Raw genomic sequence first — 17,495 nt, forward strand, 5'->3', positions numbered from 1 at the left:
TTCTGGAGAATCAAAACTGTGGCCCCATGGCAGATCCTCTCCTCACAGGCCGCTTCTATTTTTGCCAAACAGACATGCCTTTCATGACTTCAGATGCCCTGCTGACGTCTGTAGTACAACTTTCATGTCTATTCTTTAATTGGCAGCATAATTAAGATCAACATTTAAGTCAACAGGATTTACAGGAGCATCCTGTCAAAACACTTTTTATAGAGCAATCACATGTCTGAAAGCAGATGAGAGGCCCCTTAATTGTCAGACTGGCATTAACTTAAAGGGCCACTTCACCCCTTTTGCAACCAGATCTTATTTTAATGATGTTTGGGAGACAAGAAAAACTTTCCTGGGGTTCTTATGTGGGTGATGTGTTTTTAGATATTTCAGTATTTCAAAGTGTCCGTGGGCTCCATGATGTCATGGACACTGGGCTCACTTACTTCCTGGACTACATGTGTCAGTAAGACAGCCCTCCCCCTATCCACAAGGAGGAGCAATGTACCAAAGCATTATGGTAATTGTAGTCCAGGAAGGAAGTGAGCCCAGTGTCCATGACATCATGGAGCCCATGGACACTAAAATATCTAAAAACGCATATTACGTACATATATTATGTAAAAACCCCCAGGAAAGTGGTCATTAAAATAAGATCTGGTTGCAAAAGGGGTGAAGTGGCCCATGTTTCTGCTAACTTCTATTCAGTGGCATTTTGCAACTGAATAAAACATTTATTGAAAGCTACATTTTCAAAATTACTCCAAACTCACTAAGCACTAAGCAAACTCACTCAGTTCAGAGTTTCAGGTAGAAACAAGCTATAATTGCAATCCAAACTGCAAACTTATTCATATACATTGATAAACAAAAAAACTGGGTATTTACAATTTTAGTATTCTACTGCAATCAATTGTTGACAGCAACAGACACTGGGAGGCTTGTATTAGTGTTAACAGTACAAAAGGTCACCAAAGTTAGTCGAATAGCACTACAAACATACAATCTGAGATCACTAAATCCAGTGCAGAGTAGACAAATAGCCCTGATGTTCCTGGAGAAACATTTTCTAAGCGAGTTTGCTGTTGGCTGGGCCTGTGTAAACCGTCTTGTGTGAACAGCTGGTGCATTCCTTGCCCTTAATCTCTCTAGAGGTGAAATACAATTTAAGACGGTTCCATGACCATTCTGTTCTCTATAGTAAACCCTTAATATCAAATGTCTGCCCATGTTCTACAGGTGGAGAATTTCCATTTGGTTTAAAAGTCGTCATTGGTTGGTATATGTAGGCTGATCATTCACTAAGTACTAGTGATGCTGGTTCCTGACCATTCAGAAGGGTCTAACACTAAATTGAGCCGATTAAGAATTTCAAAATATTTTAAGTTTATGAGCAAAGAGTTGGTTAAAGATGTGCTCATACAAATTCACTTCAAATCTCAGTTTAACATTTTTTCATTCAGCCAGTGCTTTGTTTAGCATGAGGAAGAAAAAAAATATATATATATAAACCATGTTCCCTTGTAATTAAGTGCCTCCATCTTGTGGTCCAATCAGTGCCTTGCAAATCTCAAACACAAAGTTGTCAGTTATATTCTGGCAAAATGTTTAACAGTGGCTAGTACCATATAGTGGTATTTAAATCTATGGGGTAATTTGAACAATCTTTCAAAAATACAATCAGAAAATGCCATTATCTAGTCCTAGTTCATTTCATTATTCTTGTAAATATTATATCCATAACTGATAACATTGATAAAGTTTGTAAACACATTCTACCCTCCAAAATAAAGTAAATGGTAATTTCACAGACTCATCACAATCTTTGTCGAAGGGATATCAGTAGCAATAACTTAGTCCTATCAATGAAAAGTTGAAAAGTTGCAAAAAATTTAAAAACTGTAAATGTAAATTACAATAAGTCAGTGCATATTTCTAATAAAGAGAGCTCCATGTAACCAAAGTTCATCACCATGACCGAATAATACGTTAAAAGTGATAAAAGTTTCATAAAATTACATAGTACAAGAACATTCATTCAAACAAATACTCTGCAAACTGCTAAAAGAGTGTTCAGTCAAGCAAGAGGTATTTCCCGAAAAGTATAGGGGACATTTCCCTGAAAACATTCCTTTGTAGCTATGTCGGTGATGTTTTTTCTGCATCACAAGACCCAGTGTGGAGTCGGAGTGCCCCCTGTCTGTGCAATCTGCTTAAGGTCCTGAACTCCAGTGGCATGGTGTGTGGGCTAGAATGAGAGGTATACTCGTATGTTAGAGCATCATAATAGTGGTACTTGACTGGTTTGCCCTGGGGATCAAGAGGGAAGGGCCAGAAGCCATATAGATGGATCTCTTCACAGAAGCGTGTGGCCATAGTATACATCAGCAGTCCAGTAGTGGGACGCTTAATCTGGACATTGTTGGTCAACCAATACCTGTCGACAAAGGATGAAGTAATTACATAATAGCAACAAAACAACATTAACAATCAAATTACATGACAAGAAAAACGTGGGGTAGAATAACTCCTACTTAGTCAACCGTTAACTACTACTAACTACTACTTATATTATTATTAATCCCACAATTTTTGTAACCCATTTTGTTCACGCATTTTTGTGTAATGCAGGGGTCCTCAACAGGCGGACCGTGGTCCACCTCTCTGAGTGCCTCCCTAGTGTCCCCCATGAGTGCCTCCCCAGTGTAGTGCCTCCCCAGTGTCCCCTCAGTGCCTCCCCAGTGTTCCCCCAGTGTCCCCCCAGTGCCTCCCCAGTGTTTGCCCAGTGTCTCCCCTGTGCCTCCCCAGTGTTTGCCCAGTGCCTCCTCATGCAGTGCCTCCCCAGTGTCCCCCCAGTGCCTCCCCATGCAGTGCCTCCCCAGTGTCTCCAATAGCAATACAAGAGCAATAATACAAATTAATCTTAATTTATTAATACAATTAATGAATTAATTCATTAATCTAATTCATTAATTAATCAAACTTTTCGGCCCGCGTCGCGCTCATGGGACCGGACCTTAGTCTTTTTCAAAAAATATTAGTAGACCTTCAGCATTTCTAGTTGAGGACCCCTGGTGTAATGTAATCCTAGGTGCTACATTTCCTCTGCCAACCTGGGGAGAGCAACGGACTGACCACATGCTTAGCTCTCATATCCTATCACACATTGCCACAACACTCTTCTCAGTTTGCTCATGCAGAGCACACTGAGGCCAAGATCCATTAAAAAGCAATCAGCTTCAAACTGTGACAATATCCTCACCCATGCGGTATTAAGTCAGTGTGTGTGTGTGTGTGGGGGGGGGTAGTGGTTGCATTAAGCGGAAGTAGAATCCTGAAAAGTCACAATTTACTACTTGCATGAACAAAGCCCAGTTTCTGGATCCTCTAAATTGCCTGTAAGACCCTCTGTATGCGTAGGGAGGCTCAATAAGTGTTTTGAGTTTTTGAGTGAGTTTTTATTTACACAGGTCAGGGACTGTTTGCTAAGCAAATATCTTATTTGTCCACAATGCCACTCTTCAGAGTGCACATTCTGACCGACAAGGCGGCAACCTGATCAGTAACAGACAGTCACACATTCTTGTAAACTAGTCTAGACTACAGTTTGAGGTTATGTTACTTCCTGAGGGGCACTTCGGTGGTAATTATTAAGTAGGCGAAGAGTGTTAGTAAATTACTTCACCCACAACCTCACATTCCCATGGATGCATACCCATGACCATCTGGATACTACCCAACTACTCTAATCTCTAATCTTAAAACTACCACTGGCAGAAATCTGGCAGGCCATTCAGTATGACCTTACCAGTTAACAGTAAGGTCATGCCCAGAGGCTATTCTATTTAAAGGGTAGCCAGCAGACAAGCTGAGCAGAATTCTAAGCATAGATCATTAGTTTGGCATGCCAAGCATTTATCAGACAACACAATAGAAATGTTATACAAACCTGCATGCAAGAGCCATTATTTATTTGGAAAAAAACACCGCATTTAGCGGCTAATAAATAACATAAAGCTACCCTTTTGCAACACCTTGTTAGGCTGTACAATATTCAGTAAATTGGCTGTGTATATTTGTCTGGATTATTTTTGTAATGTCCTGAGAACAATATTGTATATATTTAAAACAAGGTTCAAAAGGTGTTCAATAAAGCAATAACTGATACGGAGAGACCTGTCCTGTTACTACTGTACGGCTACTCCACTGCAGGACCAATGCCTGAAACATGAACTGGTCCTAAACCACGTAAGTGAAACTGAATGACATGAATAGTTGAATACTTGAGTTAGCCTTGAACACACCTTCCATAATGTAAGATAATAATAAATTGAATTTTTTAACTGGGGGGTTATTTTAAGTAGATTTAGGGAATTAATCTAGTTGGGAGGACAAGGCAGCGGAGCATTCTTACACAGACTGCCTGTGGTGATCAGCTTTAATGCTCAGTTTAAAAATAGCCATCAGTCAGTGCTGCTAGATTAGAATTCGTCAACCTCTAGATTACTCACAGGTGCTGCGATGTTGAGCACCGTACTGTATGTGCCCCCCACACCCCCCAATATGTGTCAATGAGAATGTGTGAATAAACTTACCCTCTGACTGCATGGAGAAGGCGCAGTGAGGGAAAGGCAGTGCGTACATTCACGGTGTGCAGCAGAATAAGACGAATGGCCCACTCCACACGCTCCTCTCCTCCCTTTGCCATGAAGGCAGGAATCCATAGCACACTGCCACTGAGACTCTGCAACCGCTGCAAGAAGCGCTCTCTCCACTCGTCAGTGGCCAGATCCTGGAATGCCCGCTGTACCACGGAGGGGTTCATGGTCACCAGGCTGGTGCACCGCCCTACATCTCCAGAGTATTCCTCCACCGGTGCCAGGTTACACCTGAGGATAAGCAGCCACAGGTCACCCAGTTATCCTCAGGTTACACCTGAGGATAAGCAGCCACACGTCACCCAGTTCGCATTTAAGTACATTGTACTCCACATTACTCCTTATTCCCTGTAGAATTAAGTTCAAATGGGTTTACTTGTACATTTAGAATGTAGTTAGCCTTCCGATATGGCACAAAAACACCCATAGCACTTCTCAGAAGCAACACACAACTTCCACATACTGTACAGACTACCTAGCCAATATCACTATATCAAACATAGTATGCACATGGGTTGTATGATAACTGAAAACATGCCAAATAGTTTAACAGTAAACACTATCATTAAAAGATCCAGTATGCTAGGGTACAAAATACTTTCTAAAACGATGTGGGGTGAAGTAAAATCAGAAATTAGCCGAACACCCCTTGCCTTGCCTTGCAAAGGAATGCAAGGCCATGGTATGGGAATAGTTAGCTGAAACATTATATTTCCCATGAGAAGTCTAAAGGCCAGCACACATTCCTCAGCCCCATAAAATACCACACTACCTGCGTTCTACTGTATGCTATTGTGAACATTGAATTACTCTCCAGGAAGGCCCCAAAGGTTTGAGTATTGTAACATTGTGTAAAAGAATGTTGTGTTGAGATTAATTTTTTAATAGTTTTAATGTATATGGTTTTGTCTGCCTGGGCTTTCCCCACCCTCTTAGGGAGTTATCAAAAGAAAGTATGACAGTGGCATCATAGATATAAAAAAAGATATAGATGCCTCATTGGCCGCTGCAGTTCATTGGAGCGATGGATCTCCAGCGAAGCTCTGAACGTCCTAGCGCTAGCAGCGAAGGGCGGAAGTCAAGCGGAAGTGACTACTGGCCAATCACAGCGTGTCTTTTCCGGGACTTATAAATTCAATCCAAGGGAGCTTTATTGGCATGAGGAAAAACAAGTGCCACTGGGAAAGAGGGAGTCGCGCGGCACGGCTCACGCCTCTGATTGGCCTACTGAGCTTCCCCTTCTGTTCATGCTTCCACTATGCTTCGCAAGGAATCTCGGGAAAGCTTTGCCGCCTCTCCAGAACAGACGCCCCAGAGCCGTTAGACTCTGGGGCATCTACCTTTATATATTTATGAGTGTCATTGGCAATATGGTCATCACTAGAAGGGACTGAGGTGCATGACACACCATGTTTCAGTAAAGGGAACATGCTGGAATGGCCTACTACTTGCAATAAGGTAATGCATATCTTGTTTTGTAATCTCTCAAGACAGATTCAGAGATACGTAGTCGAATTCAAAGGATTTTTCTTTTCCCCCCCCAATGGGTTCCCAGATTACCGGTTTTTAGACCCATCACACAATACAAGGCATACAGAACTGTGATCATTTTTAACCTGCCATGTACAATGCATTTGTCCCCCTATTATTGTATTTGTATATTTGTTTTGCATATTGTCATTTGTAGATGTTCATTGTGCTGTGCTATGTTACAATATACTGTAGATCTTCTCTGGCCATGCTGGATGATGTGGATTGCTACTGAATGAAAGGATTCCAGTACATCCAAGGGAGAAGAAAATCAATAAAAACAATGACTGTCAGAATAATTGGAACAGTAGGATTTCAGATCTACTGCAACAGAAGCAGACATATCAGCTCGATGAGTACTCCATTTCTATTGTTTTCAACTTTTCATCTTAAAATATTTGATTTAGTTGACATGACCACACACAATTGTGTGCGTGACTGAGAAAGAATTCCCAGTAAATGTGAGTATGCATCCTTAGAGGCAGCACCACTCCAAGCAGCTCATTATATTTCCAGAGGATATCTGTAACTTTTCAAAATGTCAAGTGTAGTCAGCAGTACATATGCTTATTATGCTCCCAGCATGTCTTCTCCTTTCCAACTTTAAAATCATTGGAACACAAAACTTCAAAGATGACGAACAGCTCTGACAGCTGTTTTCTAATAAATATTCACCAGTATGAGCATTGACTCATAAGAAGCAATTACCGTAAAAAGGGGTTTAAGAGCGTGCCCTGATTAAACTGGTGGTGACTAAACTGTCTTCAGTGAAATTAAAAGTTAAACAAACTAGATAATGCATTACAGCAATGATCAAATTTGAAATCTTTCATACTTTTACTTCAGTGGAAGCCGTGAACACCCGCTTCGAATGTTATCAGCCTATAATCAAGAATATGTCCATGATCAGAAGCTTGGAATAGAGCCAATATGTGATAATCAGACATTCTAGGCAACGCGGAAGTGGAACTACTGACATGTTCGGGAGCGCTTGCTTTTTGTGACCATGAACGTGACCATGACCATGACGGAGGTGTGCCGTCTAGCCACGCGAGGCACCATCGAGCACCATCAGAGCCGACGCAGCGCGGTGTTCGAGTTGCGTACCGGATAGGCACAGAATAGTAAATATTAGTCCCCCCTACTTTCCATGTCCCCGACATGTCTGCACCGTCCTGCGCGTGCTCCAAGTGAACACAGCCGAGCGCCATCGCGGAAAACAACGTCAGTATGGCCAATATGGCAATATTGGCCATATTCCAACATCGTCCTGATAACGGTTGATGACGTGCATTTAATGCAGCGATAACATATGAATCCATTGCCGTGAAGCATCAAACGCCTCTGACAACTGCTGAGGAAGGCTAACCTGATGACAAAGTCATGGGAGTCAATCTCTCGTCCACAACTGCTGTTCAGCAGAATCCCAGAGTTGCCAACAATAGCACAGCGTCTGTGATGCTGGTTTTTCAAGGGTGATACAGATGGCAGAAGACGGTAGAGGTTTTCTGAGATGTTAGTGGTGCTTTGGCGGTCGAACACATAATGGATCACATCTCCTGGTTTCAAAGCACCCTTCAGAATAGAAATGTCCCTCTCCGGATCAAGGAATCTCAGAATGTTTTTCCTGTGCAAGGGAAAAAATCAACAGAACATTATAGGACCCATTCAGTGTTGTGTGAATTTATAGTGGGATAAATGCTGAGGTAATATTATACCTAATGAGCTTAGAGAGTGTTTTGTTGAAGGCCCAGGTATTTGATGACACGTTGGCAGTATTATTCAAGATTGCAGAAGGACAGTGGAATTTATGTTGTCTCTGGCTTGACAAAGGTGTGGGATCTGCCTTAGCTGCAGCATACCTAATGAGAGATCACAGTACCTTGAGATTCAAGTAATTGGCACATAATCCCGTTCTTCACTTTAGTTGACAATTTACTTAGTAGGGGTGTAACAATACATTTTAACAGCGATACGTATTGGTTAATTCATGGCAATACAATACAGTACAATGAGAGAGAGAGAGAGAGAGAGAGAGAGAGAGAGAGAGAGAGAGAGAGAACAATCTGTGTGAAACATGTGGATATATAGTGTTACATTTTATTATGTATAGAACGGCCGACATTTGTACTGTGTAGCAGTATAAATGTAGCAAAATTTTAATACAAAAGTACTTAAAGTAGTAACGTTTCATGAGTGACACCACACACTACTGCGTCCTAACTAAACCAAGGTGCTTGACCATTTTACTCAAACGAGTGGTGAAATCAGTACCGTAATTTCCGGACTATAAACCGCTACTTTTTCCCATGCTTTGGCTAATCTATGCATTTTTACAGCTAACGGCCACTAGGGGACCTTCTAAATCTATCTCTATGTCCTCTATGCGGCTTATAGTCCAGTGCCTTGTAGCCTACTGTATATGTTTTTTCCCTAAATGTAACTGGTGCGGCTTATATTCAGGTGCGCTTTATAGTCCGGAAATTACGGTACTTGTGCCCAGGACCCAAGCTAGTGAGAATAGATGATCTACAAGGTCCTTAAAAGTTTTTTTTCTTAAATAAATAAAATCATCTTTAGAATATATATATTTCCCTTTTTTTCATCATTTTGAAATAATTAAAAAAACGAATTGGTGTAGACAACCACATGCCTTCTCTGATTATACTGTACACATGTCACCACACCAGTCACTTCTTTACACCTGACTGTGAGGAGCTCCAAGTGATTTTTTCCATAGAGATTAACTAAAATATTTATATCAATTATTTTAGCCTAGAATCACGCCATCCAGGATCCTGGTGAATTCATGACCATAAAACCTTTGATTCTGTGGAAAAAATATAATTGAATATTTAATTATATGACACACACACACACACACACACACACACACACACACGTGGGTCCAGAAAACCACGCCCACTGCTATGCTCTATACATGTCATCTTTCCATTCTGATCCCTGTTGAACAGGCGAGTGGAACCAGTAGCAGGCGCTAGTGCAGCAACCATAATCCACCCAACATTCTTAATATGTTCATTTACAACTTAAACCACATTGAACACTGTTAATCCAAATAGTACAAAATAAATTTGTAATCAATTATTAATTTCCAAACTAGAATGCTTCATCAATGTTAGTGGACAATTTAAAAAGGACCTAAAAAGATACATAAAAGTGTCATACCTGTTGGGCTTCGGGGTGAGTCTGTGCAAGGCCATTTTTCTTGAATTTCCCATATTCCTAGACAAATGATAATTATAGCTTCCATCAAAAAGCACATACATGAGGACATCAAGGTGATAAGGTGGGGGGAATAACAACACTCGCCTCAAAACACTGTCGCCTCGGGTGTACAGCTGGCGCAATTGCGCCTGGTATTCCTAAACATAACCTCAGTAAACTATTCCTAAACGATTAAACCTAACCTTAATTCCTAAGTGAGTAAAACGGTGTCAAAACCGAAACAGAAACGTATCCTCAGTAAAACTATGCCTAACCCTAAACTTATTTCGAACCTTATTCTCGGTAAACAAATACAAGAACCACCCGGGGGAGGCAGTTTAGAGTCCAGGATTACTGCATTGTGAGGGTACCTACCCTAGGGTACAGGGGGGGGGAACATGCAAACTCCACACAGAAAGGCCCCTTTGCCACCCCCACCTAGGTTATGGGCACTGATGACACAGAGGGGAGAACCTGAGCGGGAAGTGAACCCCGGACCTTCTAGCTATGAGGCGTGACAGCGCTACCGACTGCGCCGCCGTGCCACTGGCGAGTGTGTTTTAAATTGAGCATTCCAGTTACCGGTGGGGGTATGAGACCTGGTAAAGTTCCATTGATCATGTCTAACTCAGGTATTAATGTTCATTCAGGATATCTGAAAAAATTTATGAAAAAAGCATGCATTTGTATGGTTATATATTTACTACATACAAATACATACTAGGACCATTTTGGAATGCAACGTGAATCTCTAGGGCTAGGCATACTCTGGAGGCTTTTTCCACAGAGGACGTGGCTATTTCTTTCACCATCATGTTGATTATGTCTGTCAGCCCACAGGAAAACTGGGACACCAAGTACTGTTTGTATTTTGAGCATATTCTTTCATCAGATATGACAAAAGAATCCATCTTGGCCACAAATCTTCAAGATAAAGTTTAAGTTGTCTGTCTGCCTGTGGTAGGCAGATTATGCCCAAATGTGGAAATGCCTGACATCAGTACAAATCTGCTGCATTGTTAGGCAATGGTTTCTGTTGTGTTTGATGTCACATGCCCATAAAGTTCCAGAAGTTCCAAGGGGTGGACATGGGATGTCAGCACGAATCGGCGTGGTTATGCGACGGTTTGCGTTTTGTCTGACATCACATGCACATACTGTACATGGAGATCTGCACAAATTAGGCATGGGCGAAGGACGGAGAGAGAGAGGGGAAAAGGGAGAGAGAGGATTCTAGGCGTGAGAGAGAGGCTGATACTGGGAGAGAAAGCCTATTTCACCCATGCGATAACCTGGGCAATGCTGGGTATTTCACCCATATAACTGAACCTGAACACATTTCCGTGTGTCACGTCACGCCTCCATATATGGTCACGCCTCATCATGACACATCACGTCACCATATAGGCTATGGCCATGTCCTGTTCTGACATTCCATATGTTGATTTGACCTCATCAAACCCTGTACACTGAAGACACACTCCATACATGGCCAGCACAGAATTCATTCCATATGTTGTTCTGACCCCCCCATGCCAAAGTACCAGCGCTCACCCAGCAGGCTGCCATCACCCAGGTGGGTGGGTGCGTGCTTGTCGCCCTCAGGGCGACTTCTTGGTTAAATAAATTATAAGATAACCAACAACATTCAAAATGGGGTGGACCTGCTGTTCCACCTGTTGGAAAATGCAGCCCTTCTTATCTCATGCCAGGTGAGCAGAGCTCTATGTGCATAAATAAACGTCACTCTAATATCCAAACAGGCAAACAATGTGTGCTGTAAAGGGGATTTGATGCTGGGGTCACCACTCACCAATCCAGAACCAACCTTACTGGGTGGATGCATTATTGAGGTCAAAAGCTGTGTCAATCAACATGTTTATGGTCATGGTGATTATCACATGGTGCATTAATGCATTTAGTAGGAAACAATTGTCTCGTTATATTATATTGACTGGCTGTGTTTTGTCAGTGATAAGACTTATCAGATGCTAAATTGATCACATTAAAGTATCACATTTGCAGAAATAGGATCCTTCCTTATACAGTTATACTGCTGCATTTCCTCTATCAATTTTAAAGTCTGTAAAAGCATAAGACTCTTCTTTGTCCCCAGTCTACTCTAAACTAAAGAAACAAATCAAATCAAACAAAAATGTACAACTGAAAAGTCACTTCTACCAAGCCATGCAGTGATCATTATTGCAAACTCAAGGGGTGGATTGTGGAGTGGACAATGAATCTTTAAGAGCACATGGCAATGGCATATACTAGGATAGGATTAATAGGATTTCAGAAGCAAAGCGCTCCCATTGTCTCATAGCCTTTTGTTGCATTCTCTCTTTAAAACACACACCACAACCACGTGTGCGCGCGTGTGTGTGTGTGTGTGTGTGTGTGTGTGTGTGTGTGTGTGTGTGTGTGTGTGTGTGTGTGTGTGTGTGTGTGTGTGTGTGTGCGCGCGCGCGAGCAAGCACACAGACAAAAGCACGGGTCTGGTGCACAACATGCATGCATGCAGGGCAGGCTACACTGCAGACTATTGAGACTAAAGTCATAGAGAAATAGAGACCCATGCAGGCTACAGCAGAACAGCTGTTCCCGCTGGACCCCAGTGTCAAGATGGGAGGAGACTATTCTAGATTCAGATCTCCAAACTTTGACTTGAATATAAACTAAATTATTTCAATGCATTTAATTGGGTATTATAATTTTATATGCTTACTTTAACCACTTGTTTTGTTATCATTGAAGAAAATATAATTGACTGAAAATGAACATGGATCATCATGTTACACAACACACACACATAGGCTACACACAGTACAATGAGTACAGTAGAGTATATTGACGTAACGGTACTTACGCAGCCTCTTCCACTTCAGTAATATCTGAAATGATGAGAAATACAACCAGCAGCGTTACTACGCCGAACAGCAAGGTGCGAAATTCGATCGGCATGGTCAAAACGGCTGCCGGGCTGGCTAACTGCAGCCAGGCTCCCCTCTCCTTGCAATGTTACATTGGCCCTGTTTCTCATCTATAAGTCGCTCTGAAATACAGCCCCGCGTTCACCATTGTTCTTATAGCACGAAGTGTGTCGCTCACAGCCAGATGCGGCGGGACCCGTTCGAAAGATCGCCTCTTTCCTATTTCTAAACGCGTGGAACCGCCGCTGTTTCAGTATTACATCTATAATTCCCCAGTCAAACTTTCAAAGCGTGTGCCTGGGGATTGCCATGGGAGCGAAATGAGGACCACAGTCTTAAAGGTACAGCCGATATCTCTCCTTGTCGACCTCGTTGTCCGTTGTTCCATGTCCCATAGTCTTCTTCTTGGCCAATAGCAAAAACGTCCCTCCCCACTATCAAACAAAGCCTTGCATTCAATTAAACAATGCTTTCTGTTCTGAAGGCTGTCGTTGTGTCCTGGAAAATGATTCTGACGAGCTATGGGTTAGCCAGGAAAAGAGCGAAATGGAACAGTTTTTACGACGATCACATTACACCTGTGTGCTTCCATAAAATGAATATAGACTCAACGTATCATTTTCATTTAATATTTCACCCTACAGCGGTGCTGTAGTAAAATCAATGAAATATCGTCAACCTAATATTACAGTGGACATTAGCAAATTTTCCTGAATGGGAAATTGCGTCTAAATTTGCACTAGACAACTTTTCGAAATGATTGAGCATGTAAAACAAAACACAACAGTTAACCCCCACCACCACCCAAAAAAACCCATGATATTTCACAAAGTGGTTGTTAAACAAATTGGCATTTTTATTTTATTTTAGTATTATTATTTAGATTAACCATCATCCAAACCTTACCAAATCAAACCTGGTTAGATGGAGGAGTGTTTCCAAACCACCATGCAATGGCTCTCTGATTTCATGCCTCTGCTTTTAATTGACATTTTATGCACTTAATAGCAGACAAGTTTATCCAGACTGGAAAAGGTACAAGGTCTATGAGGAGTGTTGAGAATGGCTATGGAGACGGAGTCTGCAGCTGAAGATGGGAATTAACTCTGCAATACTGACCGAAGGAGGGTGGTCATTACACAGCTTGGTAGCCAATACCATGTAGGTGGGGAGAAGAGTTTGATGTGGAGGCAAGGTTGTCGTAGGGAGGAGAGAGATGGGCAGCCTGCAGCCACTGATCACAGGATGGGGTGTGTGGGTTGCATCATAAGGTAGGGGGGTGCCATACCCTTGTGCTGCTTTCTAGGTCATCACCAGTGTTTTGAAATGGATGCAAGCAGCATCCAGTTCAGAGCACCAGAAGTGGAGAGATGTAAGGACATTCTGGGGACTGGAGCACTTTGGATGAGTTTTGAGTATGACCAGCTTGACCACCGAAAACCCAACTATGAATAGGCCTTTAGAGTCCCGATGCTGATGGCCTTTGCTGCATGTCACGTCCATCTCTCTCTCCCCATTTCCTGTCAACCTACAGTTCTATCATGCATAAAAATACCAGAATAAATCTGTTTTGTGTTTTGTGTTTTGTGTTTTTTTTTTTCATGTCCTCACTGTACTGCATTACTGCTTGTTTTTTAATGTCGTTGCCTTGCTTTTCTTTTATTCTCCATTGTTCTGTAAAGCACTTTGAGCTGCATTTCATGTCATGAAAGGTGCTATACAAATAAAGTTTTATTATTATTATTATTATTATTATTACTGTGTGGTAATTTAGAAGTCACATCACATTACAAGTAAGGTGGGTGAAAAACTTGGTCGTGCAGGCTCATATTGCAGTTCAAAGGTAGAGATTATATGGGAGCTCAGAAGACCTATTAAAGTATGATAAATAACTTGCACCTCCTGTACCAATCTAACACTGTCTGAGAATTCCTCGTACTTGCCACGCATGCACACGCACGCGCGCGCACACACACACACACACACACACACACACACACACACACACACACACACACACACACACACACACACACACACACACAGCTCTCTAGAGAACTGAGGGGAGACAGTAGCATTGCCACTAGCCAAGTTTTCAAACACCTTTATGTTTAAAGACAATTCCATAAGATAATTCCATTATATGACTTTGTAGGATCAACCAACCTTGAAAATTGAACATGTAGTTCAGTGAAGTTAGTGAGTAATGTTTCATAAATGCAGCCTGAGGAACCCTGTTCATATTAATAGAGGAAAGTTGCTAGCATATCATTTGGGGAAAGTGACAGTATGATGTGGAACATAGGCTGATGTAACCACTAAACCACCTCCAGGTAAGATGAAGAAGAAGACTATGACAGAGGCATATTCACTGTGTATACAGCATGCAATATATTTAAACATGATTTATGATACAGATCAGTATTCTTTGCTTCAGTGCATTACTGTACACCCATATTTAATTCCAGTAAAGTGCAACTAAAAAAACTTGAGATCACCATCATTGCTCTACAATTAATTTACGGTATATCTCTCACAAGACACAAGAGAGCGTCCAGTGAATTGACTTGTCAACTCCTTAATGTGATTCCTGTGTGAAATAGGAACTGACCGGACCTACAGTATAGCCTCTGCCGGAAATGGGTCTATTTGCATTGCAATCCATTTCACTCATTTTCAAGAAATATGGTTAAAAGCCATCAGTGTATTTGCAGGAATTTAGAAAGAAACTGCAGCTGTACAGAGCATAGATACTTCACATGAGGCTCATAATAATTCTATTCTATTCTATCATACCTTTAATTAGTAAGGCTAGCTATCAGTCGTGCATTTTATACACTTGACTCCACCTGGTTGGAATAAAAACGGATTATGCTAATTCAGCTCATATTTACATCATCTTGGATATATGCATCTGTATAATCCAGTTTACGGCCATATTAGAGGACAACAAGTGCCTATTTCCCATGGTCTAAATTTTACCAAGCTGCATTGGTGAGTCAAGTAGTCATCACTGTCTTTAGCATGGCCAACAGGCGACTATGTTTTTTCCTGACCATGTCCAGCTAATCTCGGTCCAATCAGTGTGAAACTTTCCATGCTCACTCCCAGTAGGACCAAGGAAGACAATCCACTCGGACATTTGTCAAATCGGCCTCATGGTGGGGCTATACCAGGCTACTTTACATTTTGAACCATACATAGAATCATTGTCTCCTAGATTCCTTGGATCACAGAACAGATCTGCTTTTTTTTGTGGCTTTCACCTTTATTTTATATATTTTTTAGAGGGACAGACAGTAGGCTGACAGGAAATGGGGAAAGAGATGGGGGGGGGGGGAGGTGACATGCAGTAAAGGCCATTGCCGATCGGGAGTCGAACCCACGGCACACTGCCAGACTGGATTACCAGCCAAGGTCCCTGGACCACTGAGCCACCCCAGGCCAGCCAACTAGATTGATTTGCCAATTTGAATTTCCTTCAATACACACACAAATTGATACACATTATCTCAGGAGTCAAGAGTCATGTGATAAACTTGTAGCAGTAGTGCTAGATGACCAAAATCCTATCTCCCCTGGCCAAAGGGGGAAAATGCAAACAAATGTCGCTGTTTGTAGCCATGGATCACAAGGCGGTCATGACAATATCAGGTCTATGTTTGTTGCAAAAACTGGATTTTGTCCCCATACCAAATTAGTTACAAATATGATTTGAGGCTTTTTGTTTAAAATCCTGCAAACTTTGACGGTTTGACTTTTAACGGTGCCGGAGATTAGCTGTACACATACGACGGGCGGACGGAGTGCAAAACATACTCTCTCCCCATGCCTTCGGCCTGGTGGAGACAATAATCAGTGTCATGTCTTCTCTTGCTTAGAAGGTATAGAGGTAAGGGGAGCCAATTTTTACCAAACCCTAACTGACAGTATTCCCACTCTGTAGAAAACATATGTATCTCCTCTGCACAAAGGTGGTCCTACAGATGACATAAATCAGGGACTACATATGAAAATTTGCTTCTGGCTAACTCTGGCCTAATTACATGGATTTGTAAAAGTATGTGTTGAACAAACAAACAAACAAACCCCCATCCCATGCCTTGGTAAGAATTTATCGCTGGGGAGAACAGATACAACTTCTGTATGGAGTTTTCAGGAGGCGTAGTTACAGATTCAAAGAGTGTGGAATAGCTGTCTGGCTTGAGAGACTATAATGGCAACGTCCAATCAACCCCAAATTGTATTCGTATCGTAGAAACACTTATTTATACCCCCACAGCTTCCTGGCAACCTGCCAGCTGCAAATGACTGACACAGCCCTAGGTAGGCCTAAGCCACCCAGCCTGGAAAAGACCTACACTCTGAAGAGTGCCATGTTCTACTTCAAAAACATATCTGTGTGAGAAAATAAGAAAGTATTTCATCAGGGATTACTTTTAGTATTTCACTGTTAACACTTTGATGTTATTAATACATTAATTGAATTACATTGTTTGATGAAAAAAATAACTCTAGTCTGTAGCATGTTCTATTTCTAGCCTGGCTTTTCTTGTGTTTGACTTTGAACAAGGACATTTGTCAAAAGAGCCATAATTACATTTGTAGTGCTTTCGTGTGACATGCATCCTGATACAGGTACATGTTAATGTATTCTTACTTGAGGTCAGTGATACTCCAGCTCAGCCAGTATAATGTATTGTAGCTTATTATTTATGTTGATAAAGAGTCTCTCTGTTTCCATTTATAGACTTGTACTTGCACTGTAGGAGATATTTTCACACCTTGCCTTTTAGGAGATATTTTCACACCTTGCCTTTTCTGAGTGCATGATTGTATAGTGTAATTTTAATTTACATGGGCCAAGTACGCCATTGTGAAAAATCATTTAGTATTAATTAGTTTAACAATTTTCCATTTACCAACAATGACTAATGTGTTAGCAGCCTCTGTTTTAGTTTAGATATATATTTATTTTACATAATATATGTGTGATATTGATTTAGCACAATTAATATACCTGTGTGTGTTTGTTTACACAAACCTGGGATATATAGGCCATATAGGCTTTTACATTAAACACAGGTTAGATGGGAACATTAATTGTCACAGTCCAAGGCACAACTTTGATTCATTTAAAATGTTGTGTACAGGCAAA

At 41.4% G+C, this 17,495-nt stretch overlaps 1 protein-coding gene across 1 annotated transcript; it reads right to left on the minus strand.

Moving 5' to 3' along the window:
• Nucleotides 1-528: 528 nt before the first annotated feature.
• Nucleotides 529-12,724, minus strand: st8sia2 (ST8 alpha-N-acetyl-neuraminide alpha-2,8-sialyltransferase 2). Its single transcript, XM_083762425.1, has 6 exons — nt 12,274-12,724; nt 9,369-9,425; nt 7,898-8,041; nt 7,549-7,806; nt 4,587-4,880; nt 529-2,428 (listed from the first exon to the last, which is right to left on the minus strand). Exons 1-6 carry the CDS (start codon nt 12,366-12,368, stop codon nt 2,131-2,133), a joined length of 1,146 nt encoding a protein of 381 aa, XP_083618551.1. The 5' UTR covers nt 12,369-12,724; the 3' UTR covers nt 529-2,130.
• Between the last annotated feature and the right edge of the window lie 4,771 nt (nt 12,725-17,495).

Source organism: Protomyctophum parallelum (genome assembly GCF_964188405.1).
Source record: "Protomyctophum parallelum genome assembly, chromosome: 4".
Classification (NCBI taxonomy): domain Eukaryota; kingdom Metazoa; phylum Chordata; class Actinopteri; order Myctophiformes; family Myctophidae; genus Protomyctophum; species Protomyctophum parallelum.